Source organism: Plectrocnemia conspersa, unplaced genomic scaffold, assembly GCF_051122295.1.
Source record: "Plectrocnemia conspersa isolate PC_06_02 unplaced genomic scaffold, ASM5112229v1 ptg000011l, whole genome shotgun sequence".
NCBI classification, from domain to species: domain Eukaryota; kingdom Metazoa; phylum Arthropoda; class Insecta; order Trichoptera; family Polycentropodidae; genus Plectrocnemia; species Plectrocnemia conspersa.
Window position 1 is genome coordinate 11,366,947 of NW_028277175.1, and position 25,060 is coordinate 11,392,006.

The 25,060-nt window shown below is 31.1% G+C and overlaps 1 protein-coding gene across 2 annotated transcripts in view; it reads right to left on the bottom strand.

Annotated features, from left to right (window-relative positions):
* LOC148229509 (lachesin-like) overlaps window positions 1-12,997 on the bottom strand; it is a 42,562-nt gene extending 29,565 nt beyond the window's left edge. The window contains exons 1-2 of one of the 2 annotated variants that reach the window (XM_088198000.1): window positions 12,912-12,997; window positions 12,608-12,750 (exon numbers count right to left, since the gene is read on the bottom strand). In XM_088198000.1, the coding sequence (XP_088054126.1) occupies window positions 12,608-12,689 (82 nt within the window). In that variant the 5' untranslated portion in view covers window positions 12,690-12,750; window positions 12,912-12,997. Of the gene's footprint in view, window positions 1-12,607; window positions 12,751-12,881 lie in introns of both variants that reach the window. The other variant, XM_088198001.1, reaches the window with a different exon arrangement.
* Window positions 12,998-25,060: the final 12,063 nt, after the last annotated feature.

Here is a 25,060-nt window from a genome sequence, read left to right on the forward strand (position 1 = left end):
TCCACTGTTCTTGGCTGTGAAGTCTAGAACTGGAGCACTTGCCAACTCTTCTCTGGCAAAGTCTGCTCAATACTTTGCATCGAGATATTGACATTTTCTCTTGTACATATGGGGATTTGGTTCAGTTCGTATGAGGTAATTTGTATCTGTCCTTTCATCTTGATTTTATGATTTTAGTTTTTGTATGTGTGTATACGTATGTAATATAATAGGAAAAGCGGAAAGTAATGATATTTTTTTTTCACATACAAAAAAAATATTAAAAAAAAGATATATACAATTTTAATCAGTAAAATAATTTCCATTGTTTTCTATTACTTTTCTTCAACGATCAGGCAGCTTTTCAATCCCTTTCTTATAGAACTCTGCAGGTTTTTCGTTAAAGAATGATTCTATGTGATTTTCGATACTGTCAAATGAATTAAAATTTTTATTTTTAAGGGAATGCTCTAAAGATCTGAAAGGATGATAGTCAGAGGGTGCGATATCGGGGGAATATGGGGGATACTGTAAAACTTCAAAACCAAGCTCCCTGATTTTTTCCTGCGTGATCCGTGCTACGTGTGGTCTGGCATTGTCGTGCTGCAAAATTCGCCTTTGATTGTTGACCAAAACTGAACGTTTTTTCAACAGCTCCGCTTTTATTCTGACTAATTGACCACAGTATACCTCTGCAGTAATTGTTTGACCAGATTTTAATAACTCATAATGGATGACGCCAATCATGTCCCACCAAACACAAAGAAGGACCTTTTTTAAGGTCAATGAGGGTTTAGGGGTAGGTATGGGTACTTCGTTTTAAGAAAGCCATTGATTTTTTTCTTTGGATTGTTGTAAAGGATCCACTTCTGATCACTTGTAACGATCCTTCTCAGAAATGATGCCGTTTCGTGCCAAGACAATAGCGACGAACAGATGGTAATTCGCTGCTCAATGGCCGTTTGTGAAAGTTCGTGCGGTACCAAAATTCCTTGCCTGTGTTTTTTTCCAATGCGCTTGAGATGGTCTTTAACGGTCGTCCAAGGACAGCCAAGCTCCTCTGACAATTTTTTGATGGTTTTTCGGGGATCCGCTTCCACTGCTGATTTTAACACGTCATCGTCTTCCCGATTTGGGGGCATTTTTCAACCACTATTACCACTTTTAAATTTTCTAAACCACCTGTGACATTTTTGAAGATGCAATACGTCTCGATAAATTTCACAGATGATCTGAGTGGCTTCTTTTGCTTTCTTTCCTTGATCGAACAAAAATAGCATATAATAACGCAAATGGGTCTCCTCGATTTCTGGCCTTGACATTTTTTTCTACAGGGTAAAAAAACCTTCTAAGTATTAACAAAAGTAGACTAACAGAGCTACAAAATAAGATCAAATCTTACGTGCTAACTAATTTTAAAATCATCCCTTTAAAAATTATCATTACTTTCTGCTTTTCCTATATATATGTATATTTTTAAATTTTAATATATTTTATGCTTTTGGCAATCGTGACGCATTAGGTTGATCTGTCAAGTCACGATAGTCTTAATTTTAATAAATAAATAAATAAAAATAACTCATCTTCCAATATCTTTTGGGACCTTTTCTTCGCTACTAAATTTTATAATATGGATAAACTGAAAGATTGATCAATTTTTAGCTAAAACCCATAGATATAAGCCTTGGCGAATGTTTAATTTAAAATCCATTAAATTTTGCAAAGATTAATCCGGTTAAACAGCAAAGGTGCGCGAACCCGGGCATGAATGGCGTATTGAGAGAGCACAAAGGGTCTGTCTGCCAGTGTAAACGTTGTTGCACGCCATACACACCCATACCCACACACCAATACCTGTTTTGCCTTTCGGCGAAAATTCTTTCACCTTATTTCCCTTACGGAAAACTTGCGCCCCCAAACTACGTGTAAATACCCGCTTTTTCACCCAATACCAATCTTAACAACCGACCAGCTACAAAGCTTCCATCAGTTCATCGCTTTCAGAATCACTTTTAACATAATGAATTTCTTCGCTTTCTTTAAGTGGTAGGCGTCTAATATTATAATAACATATTACAAAGAGTATCCGACCAGAATGTGAATAAGAAATGTGATATTTTGTAACATTATTAATTTCGATAAACTTCTAATAAAATATGGTTGGTAAAAGTATATTTAAATCGAATTTTGATCAATAGGAGGGCGCAAAAAACAATTATCACTTCTCAGAAGTCAAAAATTCACGTCAAAAGCAATAAAATCGTGTCGGCGCCGTCGCAGTGGGAACGCTCGGTAACGAGCGTTCCCACTGCGACGGCGACGGCACGATTTTATTGCTTTTGACGTGGATTTTTGACTTCTGAGAAGGGATAATTATTTTTTTCGCTCTCCTATTGGGCAAAATTCGGTTTATATGTGCTTTATTCGCTTCTCACTAGTAATATTTAGAGTATAGTTTTAATAATCTCATGCTTCACGCTCATATTCTCATGCATGCATTAATTACAGTTTGAATAAATTAACATGACGAATTAAAGAGATAGGTGGCGAAAACATATCTAAATCAATCAAAATCTAGGGATCCACTATGTATAGCATCAATGAAGCGAGTCAGCGTAGTACTGTTAGATATATATAAAGGTCGTCTGACCCTATCTTCCAGTAGCACTATTGCGTCAATGCGACTCAGCGATCGTTAAACGCCTAAGCGTCAGCATATCATCGTCTAGGGAATATTATTATAATAAATAGCATTTTTACACATTTATAATATAACTTCTTTCTATACAATTTATTAATGTATTCATTATATAATATATATATATATATATATATATATATATATATATATATATATATATATATATATATATATATATATATATATATATATATATATATATATATATATATATATATATATATATATATATATATATATATATATATATATATATATATATATATATATATTAATAGATATTTTACTGCAAAACTTGAAACATATCTCACTCTTAGAGTTGATCGGAATTTAAATTGTTAACGAATTGTTATTATTATAAATTCTAAATGTTCCAGACACGAAATAATTTGAAACATTTTGCGATTCATGTGGAATTTGAGCCGTTTTTTTAATCACTTATACCATAATGAATTTTGTTTCGTCGCGTCGCTTAATTCAATTATTTCCGTTTCAAACGATCGAATTATATATTGGGTTACGCTGTGCATAATCAAATCCGGAAAAAATGCGATCGAAATTTGATCATGTAAATTGATATGAATAAATATGAGGTATTTTTATATTATAAAGCAATTTCGTGCCCTAATAGTGCGATTAGTGAAGAATATCAGGTTGCTAAATTATATTTAGTCATATAATTTGTCATGAAAGAAAATAACTGAATGGAATGTTTTTCGTGTTAAGCTTTAAAATATATTTCAATTGAATTTTATAAAAAGCTATTAGACGAATTTTAATAAAAAGCTTTTATTAAAAGGGGAACAAATCGTCGGTGTATATGGAAAGGTTTTTAATGCATTTCGTAAAAGCTCAAATAAATTTAAACACCAAAGAGCATTTTTTTGCACCATTGATAATAATTTTAGGCGTTAAATACATATTATAGTATTTTTACGAAGCTAATATTTATGTACGTGTACGAAACACAGTACAAAACACTTTTTCAAAAGACATTTAAATTGTACGCGCGTTCTGATAAATGATTGTTAAGAGTAATCAGTGAACTAAATGCAAATTGTGGAAAGTTTTACAAAAGTACTGTATTTGCATAAAGATCAAACACTATCCGCAGCATTGTGCGTTTATAGCAATTCTAGAAATCACGTGCATAAATAAATTCAGAATATGCTTCCAAAACATGTTATTTTAGAATTGACTATATTTATTTTTCTATATAGTTACTACAGTTTTTAAGGGGACCAACCACCATAAGCAGCCAATGAGACACTTGTGTGAAACTAGATGGACTTTTTATTAAGTGATATTTACATGTAACAAATGGACGATTACGGCGTGACGTTTTTTGTGATGAAGGTGAAGGTGGCGCAGGTGGTGATGGCCGTAGACGATGCTATGGGCTCTTATGACTGCGTGCGGCGGTGTCAGGTGTGACACTTCGAACGGCTGGTAGTTTGGGAGTTCCAGGAATGATCTTCTGGTCTGTCGGTGAGGGTGCGTCGCTGGCTATCTGCTCGTCACTGCCCATCTCTTGCCTCAGGCCGTCTGCCCTCTTCTCCTCGGAGTCCGGGCTTATATCCTTTAGGGATTGCACACTTGTTGGCCAATCGCGATCGTGCAATCGCTGCAGTCGCTTAGTGGAACTCGAGAAATCGGATGTTGCATTTTCGAAAGCGAGTTTTTTGCTTGTTCAGACTTTCGAATTCTTCAGAAAGGGTTTGCAATGTGGTGATTGATTGTGCCTGTACCGTTTTGTCACAAAAGGGATTCTCTTAACAACTCGTGTTGTGTGGTCAAAAGAAATCTCTCTTGTGCCATGATATTTGTCTCATTGTTACTGCATGAACGTTTTTGGTCATTAACAATGAGACAATTGCCCTTTTTTGTATGTGGACCAATTTGTGTGGTCGCCACAGTTTTCAAAAAAATTGCATAAACAGTTTAATACACTTTCTTACGTAATGTAACATTTTTTCCATATTTTTTTAATAATGTTCATTAGTGACAATTGATAAGTTTTATTCAAGAATAATGTATTTTTTTCTATTTTAATCACGACACTATTTTGCATTTTTTTTCGCACAAAGAAATCGGAAATATGTCGGATTTATCCATTGAACCACTCTTTTATTCACAATTGAAGGAATTAACTTATGCTATTTAATCATAAAAATCTCATTCGGTTCATGATAAGCGTTTTAATTGTCTAAAGAATAATGGGTTTTTTCGTTGAAATGGAACACCACCGCGAGAAACTTTTAATAGCTCAAGTTGCAAAGTACGCTTCATAATCCAGAAAATATTAAAATATGCGTCGCTTCAAGAAAATATAACGCGTGCAGCCGTTTTTATTCTGCCTAAACGACCAATGGAAATTTGATTAATAAAATCGTGCAATTTAAAAGGGACAAACATCAAAATCTTCCATGAATATAAATGCGAGAAGGCGAAGAATCACACCCACAATTCCCTCAGACGACTTCCTATTAGGGATTCTGAAGTCTCGGGTTTTTTCGATTCCCGGGACTCGAGACCCAAATTTTTAAAGTCCCGGGAATTCCCGGGACTCGAGACTTTGATTATTTTTCGTATAATCATGAAAAAAAATTATGTTAAAAAATTAACTTATTATTATTAACTTTAATTAACTTATTATTATTAATTTTAATTAATTTATTATTATTAACTTATATTATATGTGTTATAGGTACGATAGGTGAAAATTTATTGAAACAATTTAAAAACACTTTATTCGATATTTATTTAAATTTAATTTATTACAATTTTTTTAATCGAAATATTTAAATCAATATTAAGTTAAAACCTTTACTTTTGTAAGGAAAAATATGTTTTTAAAAACACCAAAGCGTTTAATGATGAATCACATAGCCTGTTCCTGGTTTTTGTGGCAAATATTCCAGATGTAGAAAAAACTCTCTCGCTTTCTGTAGATGTTGGCTTAATTGTAAGCAATGATTTGAATAAAAGCTCTAGATTCGGAGTTCGCTTGATAGTTGAATCTAATATCTGAAACTCCTTTTTAAACTTGAATTTTTTATTTCTAGTCGTTGAAATATTTTGGTGGTTCGTGCTACAGAGTTGTGTTGATTTCAAATATTTTTTTTAAAAGGAAATTAACAATAATTTCGGAAGTTAATAAAGTGGCATCTCGACGACTTAGAGCTTCAACTGCCAGTTTTATAGGAGTGAGTACTTCACAAATATTTTCCAATACGTGAATGTTCGATTCATTCCAAATTTGGCCGATGCCAAGATCAATTAATGATTTTCTAATGCAATTTCGTAACTTTCAAAATCTCGAGATCATGGGTAATAAGGAATTCCACCTTGTCTTCATATCGAGACATAAATTAAGCTCGACATCAAATTCGCTCTTTACATATTTTTGTAAAATTGCACTTCGGAAAGTCTCGAGTCCCGGGTTATTAATTTTTAAATTCCCGGGACTCGAGACAGCAAAAAATCTTTGAATTCTCGGGAATAAATTCCCGGGTTGTCTCGACACAGAATCCCTACTTCCTATCAAAGATTTTCTCTGACACTATCGGCATTTACACTTGAACATCCACTTCAGATTTCAAGGCATCAGATCAAACTTCGACTGTGAAGACCGCAGAAGCCGTCGCTTCTCTTTTACATCCACTGGTTCAGCTCGACAGAATCTAGAGTTCAAATGCCTGAAGCCTACGGACGTACCCACCGACATCACTTTTCGGTTGTTACGCAATATAGCAAATTTTTTACTTAAAAGTCTGCACTAGATTTTTCAAATATTTATTGTATATTACGTAAATTGCACAAATATCTAGGAACTATAAATTTAAATGAACCTTTTCACCACAAATCTTAAGGTTGTCAGACTACACAGCTTTTGACTTAAATTTATGGAAATATTATCCTGCGATTTAGCACAGTACATAAGAGCAATATAAGCAATGAATATTTCTTTCAAATTTAACACGAATTTTCCTCTTTACAAGCTCTATGCATGTAGAGAGAGGTAAATCCGCAACAGTCACGTTAGAGACGTTTTAAATGAAATTGCATTCGCCAGAGAGGGCGCCAGGGCCGCAGTAAACATGATGGAGGGCATAAAACAGCCGTACGTTTCGTTTTACGCTGCGCAATTTTGCGTAGATTGCCTATCGTTTAATATTCAAATTTTTCCGCGAAAAAAAACTATTTGGCCATGTATGGTATACGACCGCATAAAAAGAGGAGGGGTTAAAAACGGCCTATCGTCGAGAAATTTGTGTTTTTTTTACAATATCAAACAGTTTATATATCAATTTGTATTTACAATTTTTTTGTAAGTAACGCAATATTTTTTATCATATCAATGGCTTAAAGTTAAAATAACAAACTACATATTTGACAACTTTACAGAAGAGAAAAAAAACTTAATGGGTAACTTGAAAAAAGGAAAGTAAAACAATATCTTAATTTGTAGTTTAATGTTTAAGTGAAAATTTTAGAAAATTTGGAGCATGTGTATTTCAATTAAAGGTACAAGATGACATTGCCAAATCATTTTCACCTAAGAGTGAAGTTAGCAAATTTACACTTTAAGCCATCGATATGCATGTTTGAGTTTTATTGATTATGATCATGCGTACTGAAGTGATAAAGATTTAGAAGTAAATATGAACTCTCAAAAATAGATATCGATAATCAATAAACACGCAACTATTTTAAATGAAGAAAATGTAACTTTTTCGATAGAATAAAAATAGAATTCTGGATTAGTAATGCTTAGCTTTAAAATATTTAGTGATGCCCAATGTTTATTTTGACCTATGCTATTTTATTTTTTAATTATTCATCCGTGAGATTGGGAAAATCTACAAAAATCCTGAAAATGATCTGAATTATAATTATATAATAATCACTAATTCCAATATTTTCGACACAATAGCCACTGAAAAACACTAGGGTTCATATAGAATTTGAATCCAGGTGTTTCACTTTAGTATATCGTGAAGGTAAAATATTAATTAGTTTTTTTATTATGAAATTTTTATACATTTTATATAATAATTTGTACTAGAATTCTATATGGTGAAAAAAAAACAGAGAGCATATGTTACTATATTATTTTTATATCTATCGATATTTTCACACATATGTAAAAATACATACTCGCAACTAACTTCATGCGTAACCCGCGGATCTCCGTGCTTAAATTATACTATAAATAATTTTACTACTTAACAACTGTAATACTAATATATAAAATTTATTCAGAATATTTACTGTTATATTTACATAGAGCAACCGTTCATAGATAGAGCCGACGTTGCAAATTCAACGTAATATAAAAGCTCATTGATAATACCTTCTTCTTTTCCAAAATAAGACATTTTACTATTCAATTAATAATAAAATACAAAATTTTGCGCAATTAAGCTTCAAGCGCTTGATTGTGATTGCAAAACTTTTTTTATACGTATTATTTTTTATTATTATTATTATTATTAAAATTAAATGTTTGTATCTACATACTTTGTAAGTGAATGATAACACTACTTGTAAAATTCTGAAAGGGGTACAAAAAGCCAACTATCTATTAAATCTCGGAAACTTGGGTTGAATTTTTCTTCAAGACCTCTGAATAAATAATCTCTTGAGCTTATTGGCCTTAAACCCTTCGGGATAGGCTTTTCTCGCCATAAAGATAGCAGCCGTGAGATTGATCAATCGCGAAAAAAACAATCGTTGGTATTTAATGAAACGCCAAGTTAATTTAATACAATAAAAATGATAAAGATTGAGAAAGTCTGCTTTCGTACGTAAGTAAACCCTAAATTGAACATCTCAAAGCTTTGCATGTAAATCTAATTGCATTTGCCCAGGTTCAAACGAGCTGTCACTAATGCATTTAGGAATTCTTTATCTCTCCTCCTTTTCCATTTTCGCCTCGAATTTGCTTCCTTTAATTTTTACATCAAAGGGTGAAAGGATTCGCGTGAAAATTTCGTCGATACAATTTTACAAAATTTATACATTTTCATAAAATTGTATTCATTGTCATACATACATATATATTTATATAAAATTCAACAACCGTATCTCCAATGTAACATTATTAAGAATACAACACAATGAAGTTTTGATCTTTGATCTTTGAAATTAAAAATATTGAACTTCACAAATATTTTAAGAGATATGTATTTCATTTGATTTAAAATATAAATAATATTTTAAAATTAATTCGTAACATCAGGTCTGCATTTATTTATTGTTTTTTTAATAATACTATTTCTTTTGTTTTACGTAACATTTGATATATTTCGAGTTTGTTTATTAAAACAATTTATTGAAAGTACGATATCATCAACAAACAAGAGACAAAATTTTGCGTGAATTTATTCGCCTACGCAAGATAGCTGTGGGTGTCAACTGCCAGAAGAGAAGCATAAATGCCCTTAAGCAGTCACTGAATTTCAAACAAACGTTGTTACAAAAATATGTAAGAATTTATATAGTTTATGTATATGGATATATTATATAATAATATTGTAATATTTTGGGTCGTAAAATAGTTGTTTAATTGCGTTATTAAATGTAAATACTTTACGGTTAAATAATTTATTAGAGAATATAACGCAATCATCAACTTAAACACAAACTAGACGAAAAGTCGTTATTGGCACGGCAAAAGTTTATTATATATTTTCGCGGAAAATTTTCGACCGGTTCGAGAAATTTTATAAGCCGGAAACTGCTGAGTCTGTTTGATTAGGATACTCCAAAAACGCGGCTAAATTAACTACATTGCGTACAAACATATATATGTAATATAGCTAAACGCAAAAGCGAATCCTTTGACCCTTTGAAATTAAAATGAATTTTTCCACAGCGGTAAGATTTTTTTTCCGTTGTGCTATAGCCGGTGTATGCGATAAGTGGCCTTTTGAACCGAGCGGCGTTGTTCTTCCTTTGGTGAATAATCGTCGGTGGTTGCAGACACCAAAACGAAAGGCGAAAGAGAAAGGGGAAAAAATGACGGAGCGATGCGTCAACGTCAACTCATAATAAATTCACGGCGTCCCCTAATGCGGAGTAATGGGCCGAGAAGGTGGCTCCTTCTTCGGAAAACCCTTCTCCTGATCCATTGTTGGTATTCACCGGATGCCGCCGTACGAATGAATCATGTCCTTATCAACCCCTAATTATTTGACAGATGCGGAATATTTAAAGCGGAATCGAGCCGACATGGTACAGCGGAGAATCGTGCGCAAGAATAGAGTTTGCGCGTGGGTAGAACTTTATAGGTTCTATGTTCATTTTTTTTTATCTAGAAAAATATAAATACAAATTAGAAATCAATATGAAAACAGGGTTCATTAAATGTGCTTTCATGATAACACTGGTTAGAAGAAAGGTTTTATTTACATTTACTTTCTGGCACCCCAAAAGGTGCGTGCATCCTTTAAGGTGCCAGAAATCATTTCTAGGGGTGCGAGAAAATTTTATAATTTTTAAATGTGTAGTATAAAATTTAAAACTGTCTTATGCTGTATTAATTTGACTCAACTGAACTCTTGGAGCTCATGATGAACTTTAATTATTATTTTATAGATTGTAGTAAACCTCGCTATGTCAAAAAAACGATTATGTCCCTTATGGATACATATGTATAACAAAAAAATACTATAATGCATATTCAAACTTAAAACTTCAACTGAAGCTGTTGAACAAATTATTAACATCTTGAACTATAAAAAGAAACACTATACCAGCGATACTATTACAAAATTTGACATTGCAGTAGTTCAAAAGCTATTTATTAAGTAGCACAGTAAACGTCACAGCTTCTACTTTTTATCCAAAACATACGGACGCTGAACCAACACAATCATACCGTAAGAGTTGACATTACATATATTTTTTTTGTGCAAAGTGGGCCGAAATATTTATTTTTATAGCCAGATGTGACAAAGACGAAAAACCTTGCCGCTTCAACAAGCTTCAACAATAATAACCGTTATTGCAGCACAGGTAAAAGCAAAAACAACACACAATCGTATTTTTGTGCGACATATACGACTTTCTTCTTGTGACTTGACTCGCATGTATGTAAAAATTGGAAGCTGTGGCATATATGTGTGTTAAAAAAAGCTTATTAGTAAAACCATAAGCATTAAAACTACATTTTTTATTATATTAAATTCAGCAGGTTCCGTTATCGACATATCGTTCGATTCAAAATCTAAATGATATCAAAGTTAGTCAGTGTTGCTAGTTTCAGTCAACTGTTGGTATTTGTGCGATACATTAAGAAAAAATAAACGTTGATAGGATTTTTACTTCTTAATTTTAACGTCAAAAGGAATTTTTGTTTTTAATTACATGAAACACATGAACCATCAAACAGCAATTATAGGCTCAATTTGCACTGATGGTGTTTCTATAATGTTAGGCACAAATTCCAAAAGTTGTACCGTCATACGCTTGCATCGCAAACTTTGGCAGAGAATTGAAAACAACACTTAGCTAATGCAGTAAATGTAATAAAGTATATTTAATGACGAGTGCTTAATCATTGTAGCTTTCGTGCTTTTGCGATTGTAATATATAGTTTTTTTGTAACAAGTTCATTTGAAACACATACCTAATTATAAAAATCAGATTTCTTAACACAAGATGTAAATAATAGTAAATTTTATATGGTATTAGTTCATTTTATTGTTCTCATATATTAATAGTATTGTAGATTGCATTTAATAATAACATAATTAGTATTGCAATTATAATTTCAATCGACCACTCAAGTATCAATATAAAATAGTGAAATAATTAATATTTTTATTTGGCTTGATTTATACACTATTTAAATATAAATATAACCCTTCGGGGGTTCTTCAAGGGTTTAACCCTCTGCTGTTCTCGTTATTCATTAATGGCATAATTCCAGTTTTCTTTTGTATGTCAATGATTTAAAATCGCTTAGATCCATTCGATCTGCTGTGGAATCTTTCTCTATACATAAGTAATTTATTTTTTGTATTAATCATGAAGGGCATCCGTCGACGTCTGCCTTTTATTTTTTAAAAATGACATTATGTCATATTCTCGACTTCATTCATGATAGAAATATTCCTATTGGAACTTATGGCTAAATAAACTTACACTGAAGATTTCTAAATCACTTTTGAGAGCAAGTGAAGGTCTTCAATAAATCAAAAGATGCTCGACTTCATTTTAGATTGACGATCCTCTATGACACTATAATTTGCAGCACCCTTAATTCAAAATCAGTAATCTCAGAGTCTTTGCTTTAGAAGCATTGTACTTTTGCAGAAATTTATCATTAAGCATTTCTTCAAACTACTAAAGAATGCTGTTGACAATGCAACTATTCTCGAGGAATTACAGTTTTGAGTTCTGGAACGTCTTAGAGTCACGATCGCTTCCTCTTTTAATGGCAGTTAGAGCCAAGATCTGCCCTAGCCGATTCTTCTATGTCTGTCACCATCTAGTTAGTATTATATTTATTTTTGATTCACAATGATTTTAATTTACTTTTAAATATGTAAAAAATGATTGAGCAGATTTTAAACAATGTTTTTTATATATAAAAAAATAATAAATTAAATTATTATTATCTTATTTTTCCATTGATATTGTAACAAAAAACTCTATTTTAACTAGTCAATGTTGATTTTATCACATGTACGATACTATTAATATAATTATAAGAAAATAAAAGTAAATCGCTTCATAAATTACGCGCTTATTAATGTTTATTATCTAACGACACATGCTTATTATTTTACTATCTAAATTGAGATTATAAAGTTATAGGTTAAAATCATATACTGATGTGTTTTTAAAAATACGTGATTTAATATAATATTTTATCTACTTAAATTTACAAATAATTATTTGTTATTTAACACATACCATCAGCTGCTGAGAAAAATATGACGGCTAATAAAACGACGATGCATCCTTTAGTATAACCGCAACTCAAAGTTTCGGTCATGTTGTTATTCACTATTTGTATTATTCAAAATCACAGTATTATCTTATCACCATCACTAATTCTATAATAATTTAAAGCAAATTTAATAAAAAAATAAATCAATACAAATAATATCGATTGGAATTTAATCAGATTGTTTTAAAACTTTTTCTAATGCAAACAAACGTTTTATTCAAAATATTACACATTTACTTAAAAGCTTCGGTTTTGGAAAATACTAACTCTTCAATCACGCTTCGTGTTTATAATAACGAATCAGCTAGAGCTCTTCGAGCGTTAGCTTTTCGCGACGGTTTGTCAGCGACTGAGTAGTACAACTGCATTCGCGCGAACTTTGTCCAATTCCTTGTGCGCATGCGCTAAAACGTAAAAGCGACGTTAAAACAGGGAAAATTTTTGTTCAAACGGAGGAATCCTCGCTCGTCGGCGCCCGGGGCCGTTGAAATAATTCATAAGCAGACTCTAAACGTTTTCAACTACTAAATTGTTTCGTTGAATTATATCATATATAGTAAAGTATAGTTTTATAACGTTCCACTTAGTTTATTAAATGTAATTAATATATTTGGGTTCGAATTAGGGATAAAATAATTTATTGCTAATGAAAAATCATTTCATCAGATATTAACGAGTGAACGTTCAATTTGTTTTCTCAGTAATCCCAATACTCGGTAAAAATATTTTACCTTATATTAAATTAATATATTTTTATTATTTATTATAATAATATTATAATTAAATATAAAATAAATATTAAAGGTAATTAAAAACAAGATGATAAGATTATTTTCAACACAAATTTAAACAATTAATTTATCTTTAATTTTTACAACCTTATTTTTACTATTAAAAATAGCAGAAAAATACGTTTAATTTAGTTGTCTGGAATAAGTAAATGAGTAAATATTTTTATTTTTGAAGATAATTCTAAAAAAATTACTAGTACTTTTTAAAGTTGCTTTCGCGTCCCTTTCGGTGTTGCGATCGCGTCCCTTATTCTTACCCGTCGCGGTCAATACATCTGAATTTGAAAACGCTTCTCTTAAACGACCCATCAGCTTTTCAATGGATAGCCATGAGGAACTAAAAAAACATATGTGGTGTGGTGCTCATCTATTTTACTCGTGCATTGTTTTTTTTATAATAATTATTGTTTGTATAATGGCCATTATTACACATTGAAGAAACCTGTCAAGTCATGATGGTCAGATAAATAAAATAGACATGTGTTTGAATACCATATAACCCTTTGTGTTTTTCTAGTATACTATTTTATTCAAATTTTGTTCATTTCCTGATAAGTGACATTTTTACCCACCCATAACACCTTCTCCCTGTCTAGGTCAAACCTTGCAGACTTTGTTTATCTCTGAGGAGGAAACATAGTAAATAATGCAAACGTATATTTTTAAAATCATGTTTTTGAAGATTTGGATATGAATGTAAATATAGCAATAATGGCCCTTTCAAATTAATTACACACAGGTACATTTAAATTACATCTTATTCCCGGAAAATGCCAGGTGTGGACCGCTAGTACATATTATACATATATTACAATAAAATATATGTACATTTCTAGGAATAACATCTACGTGGAATATAATACAAATATTGAAATTAATTTAGGTTATTAAATAAATAACTATTAACGTATTCGAGTTTTCTCTTACTTTAGTATAAAGTAAAAAATACGAAAATATTGGGTTAAATTGAGGTTACTAGATTATCGAATTTGCTTTAAAATCTATCCTAAAACGATATTAACGACCGATCGTAATATAACTTGATATTGTATCTCCATGTTTGGTGATTTAGTTCTTGGAACGGGCTTTTTAATATCCGTATTTTGCGACTCCATTTTACGTAATTTTATCTTGTGTTTTTTTTAAATCATTTTTGCTTCTGTGACATTACATTTATGGATTTATTTTTTGAGTTGAGTTTAACCAAGGAACACATTTTTCATTGTACTTTTTCCACTTTCAGTGGCCCTAAATCATTTATGTAAAAATAATAAAACTTGACAACTGTCTTAACCTATTCGAAAAGTGTTCTATTATATACACAGAGAAATTATCGAGCTTATATTATTGCAATGTTGAATACATCCGTATCTTGCAGTATCGTTGAGCTTTACATTAAATTTAATGTATTACGTGCATCGTATATTCTGATTAGGAAGTTGCCGTCTCTTTGAACTATTAAAAAAATATCTATCGAGCCTATGCTTCATTGAATATATTTAATTAATCAAAACTGTTAAACTAACACATATAATAAATTCAATATACAGAACAAAAGATGACCTTGAGAAGCGCTAAAGGCATAGTGATTTATAATCCCCATTATGCCTATATTGATAATTTACGATAGAAAAGTATATAAGAAGAGAGCAAGAGAGAAAGAAAAAATGGAGTATACATTATCAATAATGTAGCTAATGGAAAAGAGATTAAGTTAAAAAATATGATATAATAAAATCTTCCGCCTCGATCCATTTACAAAATTGATTTCCGTAATATCTTAATTTATTATGTTTATCACACGAGGCTTTATCATTTAGAGTTGAGACTATTTAAGTATTTAGATACTAGGCTCGTCGGAGGTTTTATTAAAAAAATATTTAGCGGAAAACAATAATGGAACATGTATGGAGGTGAGATGGATGCATTCAGATTTTACACGTAACACATTAGCAATTTGGTCGGAATATTTTTTTAATCCCTAGGTCTACTGTGCTAGCTGACCTAAAGGCTTCGCAGGGTGGATGCTCCTTTATCCGGACACGGGGCAATTCCCGGGACTTGACTTTAATTAGAGTCTGGCACATTTACAGCTCCCTGGCCGGTTGATCTGAATCTGTTTAGCAAAAAACTCTCTCGAGCAACTGCAAAGCTATAATTGCTTATTATGTACGCTCTGTAACACATTTTACAACATTTAGACGCTAGTGGATTTACATTAGTAAAATATATGGGATGGTTAAAAAGGGCTTGGGTAATAGAGAGTCTAAATTATAGGGCTCACAATGTAATAAGAAACTAGTACTTTAAGATAAATTCATTTTTTATCGAACTGAAATATTTTTTCTTGCAAGTTTAGTGGTTAATTTCGTACAATAACAATTAGAGAGAATTGGAGTGAATTGCTAATTTCATTTTAGTATAAGTAAATTAAAACGGTGTTTTGCGGTAAAATTCTTACTGAAAACCATCCCCTCAGTTCTCATACATAATTTCGTGCGACTTTTGGATCTTTCAGATACTAAGAAAGTAAGAGTAATGCGAAAAAGCGCTTAATATATAATTTCAGTTTAATTTATTTTCAGTCAAATTTTTCTACGGATATTTTTAATGAACTATCATTTAACGTGATTTTCTACATTGCGTTGAAGATATTGCAATGATTTTTTTCATGATTGATAATACTAGTGAATTAACTTTAAATAATAATAAACATATATTTTTATTAAAGAAAATTATGCTGAATTCTGGTGATAAAATAAAGATTTTTACAAGAAACACAATAAGAACGAATGTTTTTATTAAAACTGCAAATCTCAGTATAGCGAAGAAAAATTTCATTATATTGAATGTAAGTAAGATGATATATTTTTATTTTATTTTTAATTACCATATTACTACAGCATCAAAATAACCTCTTACAAGATTGATTATTTTTTGTCTATTTTTAAAGATACTGTAATAAACACATCAATTTTTTTTGAACAAATGTTTTATAAAAAAAGTTTGAGGATCAGTGAAACACCTTGAATGTGGCTTGTGAACACATCCGGCAAGCGCCAAGTTGAACTGAACAACTGAATTCGTAGAAATATTGTGTCAAGTTGTAACGTCATTCTTAAATTCGAATCAAAATATTTCGTTATACTGAGATCAGTCTTCGTTACAATGAAAAAATTCATTGTAACGAAGTCAAATTGAAAATTAGTTATACTGGGAATTTCGTTATTTCGGTATTCGTTACAAAGAGATTTCATTGTATTTGCTTTATATTATCAGTGTTATACGGGGAGAATTCTCGTATAACACGATTCCATGCGTATTAATCGCGTTATATGAGAGTCGTCTGCATGGATTCCAAACCTTTTCGGTTCACTGTATCTTTCAGAAATTAACGCCTCAAAATTTCTCTTCTTTAAACAAAAAAAAGAAACATGTACTTTGTGTGTACATAGCACATACGTATATAGTAAATAAAGATGGGGTTAAAAAAGAGATACCCTGATATAGGTACATTTTGTAAAATAATTTAATAAAATCAATGATAGTAACATTCGTATTAAACATAAAAAATTATGATAATGAAACATAATTCGAGTAAAAAATACGAATGCTTAGTTCTATTTTTGTATTGTTACACTGGATCCACTAAAATTACATTCTACCTGTGATGAAGAAAACACATTTTTTATATAGTATAGACCAGTGTTTCTCAATCGGTGGTCCGCAGAAATTTTCTGGTGGATCGCAGATATTTAGCGTATATTTTAAAATGCCTATGGCAAAAGATCCAAGCAATTCTGTGGAAGTGTTCATTGTGATTTAAGATTTTTTTTTCTATTAAGGGTACGTTCTTAAATTGCTTTTTTGTTTATTGATCTTGTGATATTTATTGTGTCACTATGTTGTATTTTTTTAAATTCTACAAAATGAAAAAAAATCAAGCAGCAAAATTATTTAATATTCTTTAAAAACAATAATAGTCAGGTGAAAAGTAGTAAAGACACCGATAATAGTCCAAAAATGAAGTAGCAAAAATTGTTTTCAATTTTTCTCTTATTCATTAATATTCCAAATATTTATAACCCAGTGATGAGTCTATAAAATATAAAAAAAAATTAGTGTCTGATACTATTATATAATTTCTTAGTATAAGAATTAAACATAAGCTTCACGTAAAATTATTAATACATATACCAAAACCGACCCTATATGTAACAAAAAACCTGTATCATAACCAAAAATATATTTTGATAAGCTTTTACAGAAATATAATTTATTATTAAATTAAAAGAGAGATTTCAGTATACAATGTGTGTGAAAGTACTCACACTTATGCACACGTACACAGATATGGTAATCTCACGTTTCTCCACGTAAGGGTCTGAACTGATATATCCCGAATGAATTAGTGCATACACATATATCACGGTTGAGGGGAATTTAATGACTTTTAGCGTCGATGGATGCCTATAAACCATTTTCTTTGTCTCAAATCCCTTTTTTGCTCTCCGTACACACATACACGCGATGATATAAAATCCCCGTTAGGGGTGTTTCAGTCATTTGCACAATTACATTATAAAAATGACTCTCTCGGGCATAGAACGAAAGCAATAAGGTCGTTTCCGTACGAAAATGCAAATAAAGCATTTTTAAATTTAACAAATAAGCCTGTGTGGATGTTATATAAATTTAATGCATAATACAAAAATATAAGGAAAAAGGAAAGATGTCCGAAGCAATCATAAATTCAAGAGAAAACTTTACCCGCGGCGTAATTCGCAAAGTTTTTCATCGGGAAAGCCGCGCTGCAAATGAAAACTCATCATTATTTTTACTACGCATGTAATGACGTTTATTTTGTTTTAAACAGCAATTCGATACTGAGAATTTAATCAGAAATGTTTAGAATTCAAAGGTTTTTTATTAAAATATAAGTTTGTTGTCAGTTTAATGATACATATTTTTTCTATTGTTGTAATGTTAGCTAAATTTATTATTATATATGTAAATATATAGATATATATGTATATGTTAATAATAAACTGTTTTTTTTCAGGTTAACGCTACAATTTTTATTGAAAAGACATGAGTGCAAAGTGCAGAAAAGTATTAAGTCATTTTTATTTCAAACCATTCATATTACTTATCGTAAATTAATATTTTTTGGTCTTATGACACACAATTATACTACTTACTACATATTGGTATTATATATATATATATAGGTATTATTTATATAACAATAAATGGGGTTAAAGATTATGCACTAATTTAAATACTATTGTTTAATTTATGTATAATTATAATTGTCTATGAAAAAAATATGTAATATATACATTATTTATTTAATCAATTTATTGCTTTTACGTGATTATTATAAATAAAATTTATTTAATAAAACAAACATTGATATACAATAAAAAATATTTTAGAACATTATTTTTTAAAAACTAAGTAAATATATATATATATATTTTATGACCGATAGCGTATAATGCTATTTAATAAAGTGTGACATTTATTATATTGATTATATCGTATCATTTACTATATAAGTTTAAAACATAAATATCGCAAATCATAATCATATTTTTGGCCTTCGTAAGTTATTTCCAAAGTTTGCTTCGTAAATTATTTCCAGCGTAGCTGTTGGTTTTATAACCCAGAACATTGTTTTCTTCAACTTTTTGCCCTTTTTATAACAAAATTAGAGAATGAGTCAAATGAAAATCTTGCAAATATTTTTAAAATGTCCTGCAACTAGCTCGCCAAGTTCGTTGTACCTACTATACCTATATTAATTAATTTGTTAGGTAATCCCGAAATGTCTTATTAATGAAGCAAAAAATCACTAAAAAATGTTTATTTTAATTTTAAATTTATAACCTTCTCCCACCTCATTGATGCAAAATATATAGATAGCCCCTTTTTTACATCATCTGCATTTTGATTTTTTTTACTTGTATTCTTCGCTCAATTAGTATGGAACCTATACACATTTTCTCCAAGCATTTTCAATCATATTTATGTGTCTATGCACTGTTGAATTGTACTACTTTAGTTTTTCGGCCAGCTGATGGATAGTTTGAAGAGAATTTCCTTCCATTTTTGTAGCCAAATTCTTATAACACGAAATTTCGTATAAATTATTCACTTGGAAAAATTCTGCCATCGTAAATTTAGAGGCCCATTTTTTTTTAAATATCGGAATGTAGAGTCCAGATATGTACTAACACAGATATTAAAAGAGATGTACTCGAATAACAAAACAGACTAAATGAAACGAAGATTACGTAAAAAAAAATATGAAATTGATCTTGCATCTAAAATACGAATTTCCTTTAAGACATATGGTATATATGATTTCAATGATAGCTGTATTGTTTGAACTATATCACATACTAAACAATTAATAATCTTTTTCGTGTAGAGAAAATCCTACTAATTTTCCACCAAACGCGAAACGTTCAAACAATAAATCGCGCTCGCTTACCCAAAATTGATAATGTCTGTTATAAATCAATCAAAAAAAGTTTTCCATTCATTTCCGTCCTTTAAAAAACCTCTTTTTATATATTTTTATCATTCATATGTAATAGATTTTTTCATCCACCGCTTGGGCATATCATGTCCAATATGTCGGAAGATATTCCGTGATATATGCGTCACTTATCGGAAAATGACACAAAATATCCATACGTACGCGCGTATATTTCCATAAATCGATTTTGACTCGAACGCGCGTTTATTTTTATTTGCTTTTCTAATTAGTAATTATATTATGTCATTAATAATCACGTGGGTAGCGAGTGCATTTTCTAGTTGCAATTCCTGCATTTCCAACGTAATTAAAGACGTCAAGCATAAATATATCTCAATCGCGCTAGACGGAGTAACTAAGCAATTAGTATAATATAAGAGAGCCGGAAAATAAATTTAGTTAATTACTTTTATACGAATAAATTACGGGAAAAAAATACTTTATTTTATGATAGCAATATAATAAAAATCATACCAACAAGATATTAGACAAAACTGAATTATGACGAATTGAGAATAATATTATAATAATCTGTAACATTTATTTATTTTAGATTAAATTAAGACCATCGTGGCCTAACAGGTTACCCCAATGCGCCACGATGGTCGAAAACAAATTTTAAATTTATAAAACATAAAAAACGTATATATACATGAATATAACTATACTTAAACATTACAAAAAAATATAAAATATTAAAATTAAATGATACAAACTGGATCAGATCCTCGTAGCTAACATCAAATAAGTCAATATGTAATGCCAGCGTATTAAGGAGCCGGATGGCCACAGCTATAGGCGAGTCGGCAAGTGCGGACGTCCTAGCCCTAACGGGCATCAAAAGAGGACGCGATCGTGATTCTCGAAAATGTTCCGGAACCCAAAACTGGAATTCCTCGAGAATAGCTAGATTGTCGACAGCACCTTATTTGAAAAAATGCTTAGCGACATACAAATTTCTGCGAGTGCTCAGCGAATCGTATCCCAACGCTCCTAAAAGAAAGGCGCTGGGATATATGTACGGATAATAACCAAATGTCCTTTTGTAAAGGTATCTTAAATACCTTTTTTGAATTTTTTCCACTAAAAGGGAATATTTGGCTATTCGGGGATTCCAAATTATAGATCCCGATTCAAGAATGCTACGAACTAAGGTGTCATAGAGGATGCGAATAACTGACGGATCGTCAAAGTGAAAGGCATTCCTCATAACAAAGCCGAGAATCTTGTAAGATTTATCACAGACGTCGTGTATGTGTAGAGAGAACCTCCATTTGCTCTCGAAAGTGATTCCGAGATCTTTAGTGGAAGTTTCTCTAGTCAAAATGTTATCACCAAGATGATAGAAATAAGCTGATGGCGAATGAGATCGAGAAAATGGCACAGTATGGCACTTTCCGACACTAAAGGGCAGACGGTTAACGGAAGCCCATCTCCATAGAGTCTAAATCACTTTGTAGAGAGGAGTCCACAACAGATCGAATGCATTTATATAATTTTAAATCATCTGCGTACAGAAGAAAACTTCAATTTGTAATTGCTGTATTTATGTCATTAATAAATAACACAAAAAACAGAGGGCCTAGATTGGATCCTTGAGGAACCCACGAAGGGGTAAAATATTCTTTCGACAATCGGCCACCATAGGTTACAAACTGTCTGCGATTGCTTAAATAGCTCGAGAATAACCGAGTTAAATTATCCGAGCAACCGAGGTTCGACATTATTTTAATAATAACCTATGACAACATATACAACATATATATCAAACTTGTATAGTTGTACAGATAATCAGATTAAGAGTAAATTAACTTTTCTGAATGCAGTGATTTGCTTTATAATTCTACCTACAACTATTCAAGAGCATTCATAATATACAAACACAAAACCATCTTTAAATTTAGGATGTTCAAAAGATTTTCGACCGAAAATAGTTTTCTCGATCATTTATTTTCACTCACCTTGTCCTACAGGATGAGTAGTGTTTTTCATTAATTGATTTTTGATTTTAATTGATTTTTTAAAATATATATATGAAATACATTTTGTATTTGTATATGTATACATTACATATTTTTTGCATGTTGTTTGTGTTAATATTTAATCATGAAAATATTTTTACAGTTAATAATTAAAGTATAATAAATACAAAAAAAATGTGTCGATAGATAATCAGCAAGTGGTGATGATAATTTTAGAACAATTTTTATATTTTATTACTATTGTCTATCCATTAAAAAATTAACATAGGATTAAACTACCCAATTAACACATTATTAACAATAATAAAATATGCTACTGAAAATATATACTACCAAGAATAAAATTATTATGTGAAAATATTAATCGTATTATTTGTTGATTTTTTTTTTGTCATGGAGACCGAAGTTAATTATTTATTTTAATTTCGTTCAATCACTTTAGATTGAATTATTTTATGGGATGATTAATAGCTAACAAATAAACAATGAAATTTTTCAATGTAGTAAGAAAATATTGTACATCTCAATTTGAACCTACCGCATGAACCCTAAAATGGCCACCAACCGATATATTTATATATGTTGAGCTAGCAAGATAACATTGAGATGCTAAACAAACATCATTCATCAAATGCACTGTTCAAACTTTAGATCAAACAGAATGCTGTTATTTAAAAAAAAATATATTGTTAAACAAAAATAAATCTAAAAATAATTGATTTTTCAAAAAATAATTTTAATTAGCCGCTCGCATTAACAGCCATGTTGCGTCCAGCTCAGTGTTGCCACATTCGTCAATCAGCATAAGGAGCTAACGAACAAAACCGATTCCCGTCACGTTTCGCTCCCAGGGTATTCCTCTTTTCGATTTTCCACACGTGAACTTTGTGGTAGAGGCGCTGGTTGCGCTATCGGCCTCCATCAATTTCCGCGGCGAATTTATTTATTGTGGGTGGAAATGTTTCGCGACATAATATTCACGGCGCTATCGCTAACGACCCGCTTATTTGCAAACTGTGAGACTTTAATGTTTGGACATATTTCACGCAGCGCAGATACGGAGGCGTCCCTTTCGAAAAGTGGCGTCGCGTGACGCGACAGATGAGGCATTGTTAATCGCGAGAATTGGCACGACATGTAACATTATACATTACATATAAATTTGCATGCGCTTCTCTTATCAAGTACGTGTTAATTTGAACCAACTTTATTTATTTGTATTTTACATATGCAGGGCCTGAGAGCTAAACGATAATCTGCTCCATAAAAATAACATATAATATTTAATTACAAACTATTTATAATATAATATTTTAAAGTAAGCAAAATAATAGGGATCGCTGATTTAGATGAATTACATGTTATTGCACATGTTATTATGAATTTAACATAATGATCCCAGTTGTTTAGCTAATTTCATTATTTAGATCTAGCGTTTTTAACGCTGAAAAAAGGTCAGTGTAAATTACCAAGTTTGTTCAGATCCTACTCGCAGAAGTTCTCAAGAGCTAGGTGAAATATTAGTTTATGTGTAGTGTTTCAAAAACAAAGACCGAGGCCGGGCATCGTTCATTGTGCGCCCGTTTGGAGAAACAGGAATTCCTGTCTACACATGGCATTTCACGTTACGCCATCTCGCAGGGGAAACTTCATTGTGTTCTGAGATGTCATAATTACGCGATACAACAAAAGCCTCGGTATCGTTTTGTCTAGTCGCGTCACTTCCGTAACGCTCGGACAAAAGTGCCTTATCGTTCGAGAATTTAAACACAAATTGTATTTGAATTTCTCTCTCGTGCGCGCACGGCCGCTAATGATCTCGTTATGACCAAAATTATAACAATCAGACGCTTTTTATTCATATTATTTGTTTCGTTGGAGAGTATGATCTTAACATTATTTTTAACGATCGTGAATTTTAATTGGATACTTACATTATTAAGAAATCAATCATTTTAATAGATATGTATATCAAACAAAGAGTAAATTAACATATAAATTTCGTTCAATCATATTGTATATGATTCTTCTTAATCTTTACTATTTTAAGGGTTTCATAGATCGACGAGTTAACGTCTAAATTGAAGCCAATCAATAATATGCGCAAGACCGTTTTACACAAAGCTAATGCTGCACAATAATTCTTCCAGAAGAGATAAGTGGCCAAGAGGATGTGAATTTGCAGGCAAATAGATGCCGAAAAAATGATTACAGTTTATTTTAATAGATACAATTTACCACATGGTATAAAATGACGAATGCGGATTTTGGAAGTCGAGTTTTGAGGTGTATTTTTATCGGCTGTGATGTCTGTGGACCAGCTGGGATTCGTCGTAATGTTCTCTGGATGATCCGCTGATGACTTACGTGTCAATGCATTCTCCTAGTGTCTTTTCCGATCCTCATCTGCGATAGCTCTGGCGAATCGCAGATGAGGATGTTTGCCAGCCAATTACATCGCTTTTTGAACACACCTATGAAATGTGTTCACGCCTTAGAAAAAATGGTCTAAATAATCCATGCAAATTTGAATTCAAAACTATTGTCTTAAATTTTAATGCATTTTCATGTGATATTTTTAGACTTTTAATTATGTATAAAAATCATTCAGTAACTAATAGTGGAATATATCGCTTATCTCAGAATCAGATGTTACCAAGTGCCACACGTTTTATAATGCTGGTTCGATACAGCTCTGGCGAATGGCAGATGAGGATGTTTGCCAGCCAATTGCATCGCTTTTTGAACACATATTATATGTGTTCACGCCTTAAAAAAATGTTCTAAATAATCCATGCTAATTTGAATTCAAAACTATTGTCTAAAATTTTAATACATTTTCATGTGCTATTTTTAGATTTTTAATTATATATAAAAATCATTTAGTAACTAATAGTGAAATATATCGTTTATATCGGAATCTTTTAAACCTTCTAATATGTTTGAGTGTATGCAAATTACGTACAGTAACATAAAACACAGCAGAAATAATTAAAATATGCATTATTTAAAAATGCAATTGTCATTAACTACCACAACATAAAAACACTTCAAACCCTTTTTTATTAGTAACACGTCAAGAGAAAAATAATCAAG